Source organism: Leptonychotes weddellii, chromosome 12 (assembly GCF_054177405.1).
Source record: "Leptonychotes weddellii isolate Sample4059 chromosome 12, ASM5417740v2, whole genome shotgun sequence".
Classification (NCBI taxonomy): Eukaryota; Metazoa; Chordata; class Mammalia; order Carnivora; family Phocidae; genus Leptonychotes; species Leptonychotes weddellii.
Window position 1 is genome coordinate 29,756,050 of NC_138380.1, and position 9,125 is coordinate 29,765,174.

At 40.6% G+C, this 9,125-nt stretch overlaps 1 protein-coding gene across 1 annotated transcript in view; it reads right to left on the reverse strand.

Moving 5' to 3' along the window:
* Positions 1-8,915, reverse strand: part of CAPZA2 (capping actin protein of muscle Z-line subunit alpha 2) — a 55,426-nt gene extending 46,511 nt beyond the window's left edge. The window contains exon 1 of the mRNA XM_006729037.3: positions 8,753-8,915. Coding sequence (XP_006729100.1) covers positions 8,753-8,791 — 39 coding nt within the window. The 5' untranslated portion in view covers positions 8,792-8,915. The remainder of the gene's footprint in view (positions 1-8,752) is intronic.
* Between the last annotated feature and the right edge of the window lie 210 nt (positions 8,916-9,125).

The following is a 9,125-nucleotide window of genomic DNA, read 5'->3' on the forward strand; positions in this document are numbered from 1 at the left end:
TAAAAAAAAAAAAGGCCACCAATGATCTTCCGTCCCCCACTTATCTCCACTAGTTTTCCCACCTATAAAATGGAGACAGTAACAAAATTACTCTGAAAATTGAGAGATTAATGTAGTATAGATAGTGGCATACAGTAGATAAAATCTGTTTCTTATCCCTGTACCTTAGGTACAAAGGCTTTTCTCAAACCTATATTCCTTTTAATCTCTGCAATACTGGTACTGCTCCTTCTGGAAATTCTCTTCAAGTTCTGTGAAATGAGCACATACTCCGTGCTACACACACTTCTACTTCAAGAATCATCCCGCACCTTTTCCTCTCCTTTTATTTTCTAAATAATAGTATAGCCAAAAGTATATGCTCTCTGACCTCTCCTCTTTGCTATGTCCAAGCTTCTCCTAAAAGTCTTATCCCATCTTGTGGCTTTAACCCACAAAGGAAGATTCCCAAATCTATATAAAATCTCTGGGCCTGACCATTCTTTCCAAGCTCCATTTCTACATTTCCCTATCTTCTAGGCATGTTCAAACAGATATTCTGCTAGCATCTCAGACTCAGTATAACTCAAATCAAACTCAACATTATTCCTCCCAGCTATCCATCTTCTTCCTGAATCCCCTAGTTGTTAGTGGTGGTACCACTTCCCAGTTACCCAGATTTTAACATTCAGAGTTATCCTGATTCTCCCATTTCCCCTACATTCATTTACCAAGTTCTGTTGATTCCAACTCAAATCTGTTAGCAATCATTTTCTTCTTCATGTCCTGTGAAACTACTTTAAGCCAGGTCTTAACACCTAACTCAGGTTCCCACCGTTCTTACTAGCTCCAATCTGTCTAGACCCCATGGCTTTCAACCAAGGACAATTCCGTCCTACAGGAAAACATTCTGATTACCATGACTGGAGGGAAGGGGGTGCTACTGGCACCAAATGGGCCAAGGATGCTATTAAACATCCTACAATGCACAGGACAGCCCTCATAATGTTATCCGGCCCCAAATGTCAATAATGTTGAGGTTAGGGGCGCCTGGGTGGCTCAGTCGTTAAGCGTCTGCCTTCGACTCGGGTCATGATCCCGGGGTCCTGGGATCGAGCCCCGCGTCGGGCTCCCTGCTCGGCGGGAAGCCTGCTTCTCCCTCTCCCACTCCACCTGCTTGTGTTCCCTCTCTGGCTGTCTCTCTCTGTCAAATAAATAAATAAAATCTTTAAAAAAAAAAAATGTTGAGGTTAAGAAACCCTGTGCTGTTTAACAGCACAGTTCATCTTTGCATCTTACTTGCAAAGTACCTGATATAACTCATACACTGTTTTGTTCCCAGTTTCCTATTTTTTCTGCCTGTGGTGTGATCTCTGGCATGAGCTTGCACCCCAACTGATGTCTACCATCCTCCTAGGCAGAAGTAATTTTTCTGTCTTCTGAATTTCCATGAACTGACTACTTTTTGATGCTGTACCATATATATATATAATGTATCTATGAATCTATAATCTTAACCTTGTGTCTACCAAACAGGTGATCAAATCACCAACCTTCAGTGAGTCTAAAACCTACTCTATGGTATTATTACTGCTACTCACAAACACTGCAGTTCTCGTTTCCTCCCCTGAGCCCCTCTGAAATTAGGTTTACAGATGAAACTTGCTTCAGCTAACTGAAACCTGGGCAGAAGTGTAGTGATCTCTAAATGCATGTGTGGTGGGGGAGGGAAAACTTCAAAAACCAGTGTGTTGGAGCACCTGGGTGGCTCAGTTGGTTAAGTATCTGACTCCTGATTTTGGCTCAGGTCATGATCTCTGTCTGGGTTGTGAGATAGAGCCCTGCTTAAGATTCTCTCTCGCCCTCTTCCCCGTCCCCTCCCCCGCCATAATAAATAAATAAATAAAATTTTTAAAAAGAAAATTAAAAACCAGTGTGCTTGCTATTCACATTTCCTTCCCACTGCTGCCAGGACTGAGGAAAAAAGCTTAAGATTTTTGTTTTGATAAATGTAACATGCTACATTTTGTAAATTTAAGGTGTACAGCATGTTACTTTGATACATTCATATATTGTAATATGACTGCCATTGAAGCAATACTTACCATTACTACTTTACATCATTATAGTATATACATTATATATATTACTGTCTATATTCCTTATACTGTATGTTACATCTCTATGGTTTATGTACTACTTATTACAAATTTGTACCCTTAAATACCATCAACATTATCCCCCCAACTTCTGTTTTTTGATTTTTTTTGCTTTTTTTTAAAACAGGTTTGGCTTTTTTAGATTTCACGTGTAAGTGATATCATACAGTACTTGTCTTTCTCTGACTTATCTCACTTATTAGCATAATGTGTTCAAGGTCTTTCCATGTTGTCATAAATGGCAAGATACTATCTTTGTTCACGGCTGAATAATATTCCACTGTGTACACATAACACATCAAAAAGCCCAAGCTTACAATGAACTCCTCCAACAGCCTGAAACTCTATGTGACTTCACTGAGCAGGGCCCTTCTGGTGCTGACCCACATTAGACATATTATATAGAATGAGGAAATGCCATACAAAACTCCCTTCCCAAACCCACTCATGCTAAGATTTTAGGTTGTTAGTTGTTGCATTATATCCTTGTTTATCTTGATTCACAATCAATGTAAGGGGCATAATTTAATGTACCACTAAAAAAGGGAAAATGCTACTGATTAGTATCATAAGCCATTAATTGTACAATGCAGCCTGATTCCAGAGATCTTAAAATAGGGAAAATTATGGGTACTGAAATAAATGAAGTATGATATATTTGGTAAAGGAATAAATGTAGAGGTAGTTTTTGAAAATTATTTACATTCCCTGTTTATAGAAACACAGTGAACTAAAATGTGTAAGGAAAGTTCTATCACTAGGTTCACAGTGAAACATGTAAATAAATGTCATAAGAGAAAGAATGTAAAGACTGTACATCTAACCTTCAAAAAAAAATTTGTGAAATTCTCTTTTGACAACTATAGATGGTCCTATGGAACCCCTAGTTTTTTCTGACGTGCAATAATCTTTTGCAGTAAGTTACTGCTTCAGGCAATTAGGCTTTTAGGTCAGAGCACAGAACCATATGTCAAATTCTCCCATCATGCTTTTCAACTTTAAAAAATTACTTTGCACTCTGCTCTAAGTGTTTTTATATCCCATGTTTTCACACTTAAATGCAATGTTCTATGTATCTAACTATCCTTATTTTATGTAGAAATGGCTCCCAAAAGCACTGAACAAGTACTACTAATTTGCTTTAATGTGTGAAGTCTGAAAAACTCCACTAATGGTACAGCAACTTTCAGGTTTCTGCTTGCTGTAGGAATTTTTATATTTTATTGGTGCAATGACAGAATTCATTCATCTACAGAATGAAATTAGGAATGAATATTTTCCACATTAATAGCTTAGTTTACTTTTTGGTTAATAAGAACACTATAAATTTTACATTAATTATGATGGCAACTTACATTACTTTCAAAAAAGAGCAAAATTTCTGAAACCAAATTATGATTGTGTAGTGAGGGAGAACTATATAAACTACTTATGAAGAATATTTAGCATGCATAGATGATCTGAACCATAGCCAATATCACCACCTGTACTTCAAAGAGCACCAAAAATTTCATTCGATTATCTAAATCTTTAAAAGCTAAAGCACTGTTTAGAAATGAAAATTTAGGTACACTAAATTTTCCCTCAAAAACTTTACTTCATATTCTACTTTAAAAAAAAAAGATTTATTTATTTTTTTTTATTAATTCTAGAGAGAGAGCGCACAAGCAGGAGGGGGAGAGGCAGGGAGAATCCCAGACTCCCCGCTGAGCGAGGAGCCAAGCTCAATCTCAGGACCCTGCGATCACGACCTGAGTGGACCACAAGAGTCAGATGCTTAACCAACTGTGCCACCCAGGCACCCCATATGCTACTTCTACTTTTCATAAAACTATTTTTTAATTTTGTGAATTCACGATTCCTTTGTTCATTCACTCATTGAACCATTCTATTCACCACATGCAACGTAATGACAGATGATAAAGATATTATTTCTGCATGTAGGAATTCCAATTGAACAACAGAAAAAAAAGGCAGTTAAGCAGATAACTACTATGCAAAACTGCATTAACACTAATGGTATGTTGGGGCACCTGAGTGGTCTGCCTTCCACTCAAGTCATTATCCCAGGGTCCTGGGATCAAGCCCCACGTCAGGCTCTCTGCTCAGCAGAGACTGCTTGTGCTCTCTGTCAAATAAATAAATAAAATCTTTAAAAAATATACTAACAATATGTTATAGCGATCTGAGATAAATCTTGAGGGATGAGTAAGATTTTCATCTTTCAAAAAAGAGGATAGACCAGGAAGCAGTTCCAACACTCAAAGTGGATAAGAGGTCATCATCAGAAAAAAAAAAAAAAAAATACAATTTACTGTGTGTTTACTACATGCCAGATACCATTGACACGCATCCCCATATTTCAGAGGAAACTGAGGCTGAGAGGTTACATACTTTACCCAAGGCACTAGACATGGACTAGCATGTAGGTCTCTTTCAATTCACAGCAATATTAAATAACAGTGTATGTATCAGAGTCAGAAATATTTAGGTAAGAATGGAATACAAGACCAAGAATACAATTATCAAGAGTTGGGCTTCCTTGTAAAGGCAATGGAGGATCCAGCAACTAAAAGTTTGGGAGTACAAAAACAACATATTAAAACATGGCTTAGGTACAGGAAATTGGAGGCATTAGTCTAGAGAGTTTATAACAAAGCCTAGCAGTGGCAAATACAAGGGAAAGACCAGCTGCGAGACATTCTTCTGACCCTACTTTTCCTCCCCTGGCTTTATTTCTTCCTTAACTGTGTAATCACAGACAGGTACAATCAATTTGCATTCTGTTCATACAGTAAAATTTTGTACTAAACAATAGTTAATAACATAAATAACAACAATTAATTTAATAGTCTGGTCAACTGAGAGGTAATAAACTAAAAATTAATATAAATGGATTACCTTTTCAAGCAAGAATTAAATTATTTGCATAAGACACATTTTGATGATAGTACTGACAAGATTCAGAAACAGACTGTACGGCAGAGAGCTCAAGGAGACAGAAGTTAAAATAAAGCTGCAGTTAAAAACCTAGATGACGGGGCGCCTGGGTGGCTTAGTTGTTAAGCATCTGCCTTCAGCTCAGGTCATGATCCCAGGGTCCTGCGATGGAGCCCCACATCGGGCTCCGCTCAGCAGAGAGCCTGCTTCTCCCTCTCCCACTCCCCCTGCTTGTGTTCCCTCTCTTGCTGTCTCTCTCTGTCAAATAAATAAAATCTTAAAAAAAAAAAAAACAACCTGGATGACTAGAATAATGGAAACAGAGAAATAAAGAGAAAAATGAGCAGGAAGAGACAGATTTCTGCCCCACTTTGTGTAGGGGGAAGAAGGGAGTTTATGAATTTACTTTTAGGAAGGTTCCATTTGAACACATCTCATTAACTGTCTCCTGTGAAAAGGACCAGCCAATAAAAATGTGTGACCAGTGCTCAAAAGAGAAGTCAGGGCTGAGCTATGTACTTGAGACACATTCACGAAGATATAAAAGATAAAGGTATGGAAATGGATCACTCTTATCACCAGGGAAAGGTAGGAGGGGTTATAGGGAAAAAAAACCCAAAAAGATCCTTTCCAACCAATAACTTCTAAGTGTCTTCCTTCTAGAGCTTCAGAGTGACTTCCCTCTGTAAGAAGGGGTGTGAAATGGAATAATGCTTCTGCTTTCAGCCTTATACCACAATTTCATACAATTTAAAATTCACAGAATTGCTTTACTGTACAATGCAGCTGACCCCAGGAATGGAAAACATAAACTGTTTTTGGCCTAGTTTCTAAACTACGTAAAAAGATCTGTGGGACTGCTACAACAAATGAGTAACTTTAAAGAACTTCACTGTGCTTCTTCAGATAATATTATTTCCTATTAACCTAGTGGCCAAAGGTGAAAAGGTTATTAAATTTCACAGTGGTATCCTCACAAAGCATGGAAAGATGTTACTCTAGATTAATTTCTAAAATGCTTCCTACCTTAGAGCATATATGGAACTATACCAGTAGCGTAAAATTTTTCAATGTGTTAAACAATAATAAACTTTGTTCCAAAATTATCAAACACAAATTAAATTTAGAACCCGACACTATTTAATGTTAGGTATTTACAATTTTTACTAAAAACAAAAAGAACTATTGTTTCTCCTTTTTCAATATAAGCTATCAACAAATTAAAAACAAAGATAAACCCAGAAAAGGGTCCTATTATCAACTGTTAAAGGAGCATAATGTCACAAGAGCACCAACTTTGGATTCAGACAAACAGGATTAAATACCACCTCTGCCACTTCTTACCTAGGTGTCCTCAGGTGAATCACTTAAAGCTTCTGAAACCTTATTTTACTTATCTGTGAAACTGTAATAATAAAACCTACCTCAACCTTACAACATATTAACAAATGTATTCTCTGAGCCACCAGATACAAAGTATGGGTACTATGTAAGTTAACAGCTTCACTTCTTCAGCTCTTCAACCAATAATGGAAATTCCAACAGCTTAAAAGCATTAAAAGCTTATTTTTGAAAATTACAAACAAGGGGGCAGAAAAAGTAACATGATTTAAATATCAGTTTAAAAATACCACCTTTTAAAATTCTATTTCTGATTCTATACCCAACCCACTCCCAAAAGATTAAAAGAAATTTCAGATAACTAAAGTGGCAAGAGTGTTAGAATTTCACTTCACCAGTTACTTGAATTTAACCCAGAAGTTTAGTCAGTCTTCTTAAATTACTAAATATGGCAATGAAATACATATGAAAATATCTACAGAATTGTCTTACAAAACTCGAAATAAAAACAAAAACACCAAATTCCTTCAAATTTGAATTTTCAACTGGTAAGATTGGAGAATAAGACACCCTCCCCCTCCCCCTTTACAGAGTTTAGTGCCCTGAGAATGCCAGATAATGAGGAACCCTGTCATTTCAATTTGAAAAAAAAATTGCTATTTTAGGCCTTTACAACACAGGGCAAGACTATATTAACTCTCATACTGAGTACTCTCTCCTCAGCCAGATTCCAGCCACTTAAACTACTAATCACTACTTAAGAAAGGTAGAATAAAAACATGACAATCCCTTTAAAAACTTTTTAGCACTGTTTTAAACGTGTCTGCACGCGACTGAGTACATTTTCTGTTACCAACTCACGGTGATTTACCAATGTAACACATGTGAACACTACACAGCAACTGTTGTATATACAAGGATCTGCCTACCAGGTCTGTGAATTATGGAGAATCTTGTAGTTCTCCCCATCTTGTTATTTTATTATCATTTTCACCAAAGAGCACAAAGGGAAAAAAAGGATTTCCAAAATTGAAGATGAGGCCGACTTTGGCACATTCATATAGGGAAGGCAATAAAACATTACATTTCGGTGCAAGTTTATATCACATCACAGGATATAAAAACACTTGGAGCAGAAAGTTCCAATTGAAAATATCCTTAGGCTTACATTAGGATTTCTTAAACACCATAAGGTGTGTTTCATATATGGATGTACTGCTTTGGAACTTAAAAAAAAAAAAAATGAATACTGTGAAATTAAGAGTGGACACTTCGAAAACTGTAACCATCTTATTCACAGATTATGTGTCAGTCACTTCTGAGTTTGTGAAACATCAAAGTCCTTCCCGGAAAATACTTAAAATTAGTAGGGTCCCCCTCTTCCCACGGGAATGGGCCCTCACGGTAGCCAAGGGAAAAGGAGAATAAGAGAACTAGTTCTATGATCAGATTTCTTATTTTAAATGCCTGAGAATTTAAGTCGTTCATCTGATTTCACTGCTGTCACAGCATCTAAGATACAGCAAAAGGAGTTGCACAATCTCCTCTTCAGAAGTCCTAGCAGGACCGTGGAGCGCCACCAAATCGGCCCCCAGAGGGGCTAGTGCCAACTCTGGCCGAAAACAACTATGGGGAGGGGGTCTTTTTGTGAGCAACTCCGCTGCCTCCCAGGGAACACGGGAGCTGCAAAGCCTACAGCTAAAGCCGAAAAAAGAAAGAAAGAAAAAAAAAAGGAGAGGGGGAGGGAGGGAGGGAGAGAGACTTCCACCGCGAAAGGAAAAAAGCGTAGAGAACCAGAAAAGGAAGCATTCTGTTTCCGTGAGGAGGGAGTAAAAGGGAGAAGTGAAGGTCTGCTTCCTAAGCGATTTTTTCCCCTTACCCCTCACCCCGGCTACAGTCTCCGGCCAGGCCATCGGGCTGAGCACCGCCCTTGGGCCGCTCCCAGGCCGGGACCGGACCCCTCTGCAGTCCCCAGACCCCGCGCAGGGCCCCGCGGCCGAGGCGGAACGAGAGGGTCCCCAGCGGCCGCCGCCCTCCGCGCCCCCCGCCCCCGCCCGCCCGCCGCGCCAGGCGCCGCCGCCCGGCTCCCACTTCCTATTTTCAGAGCACACACCCTACAAGGAGCGGAGCGAGCAGGCCTGGCAGAGACCTGCCCCCGCGCGGGGCCTCGGGTGACTGACAGGGGCAGGCACTAGGGCGCAGCGAGGAGAAGAGGAGGAAGGGCAGCCGAGGGCACAGACCAATGCCCTTCCCCGGCGGCCATACTCCGGGCTGATACGCCGGGGTTCTACTGGCTCCCCCACGACGGACTCCGCCGCCTCCGCAGCTCTTACCTTCTCCTCATCAGACAACTGCTCCTCCAGATCCGCCATTTTCCTTCTGGCGACAAACCGCGGTGGCGGCGGCGGCGGCAGCGGCCACCTGACTTCCCCCTTTCCGTGCGGTCCTCCGCGCCGCGCGCCCCCGCCAAGGGAGGGGCCCGCAGCCCAGGCCGCCGCGCACGCGCCCCGGGAGCCCCGCCTCCCTCTAACCGGCCCGTGGGGTTGGCACGCGGCTATGCGCGTGCGCGGGAGGCTGGACGGCTTGGGAGGGGGGAGGAGTCACCTACCGCCGCCTGCTGCAGGCTTGTCTGCATCCTGAGTATAGGATTCTTTCTCCACAAGTGACCATATGGACCCAGTCTGCGACGAGTACATTCTGAGCCCT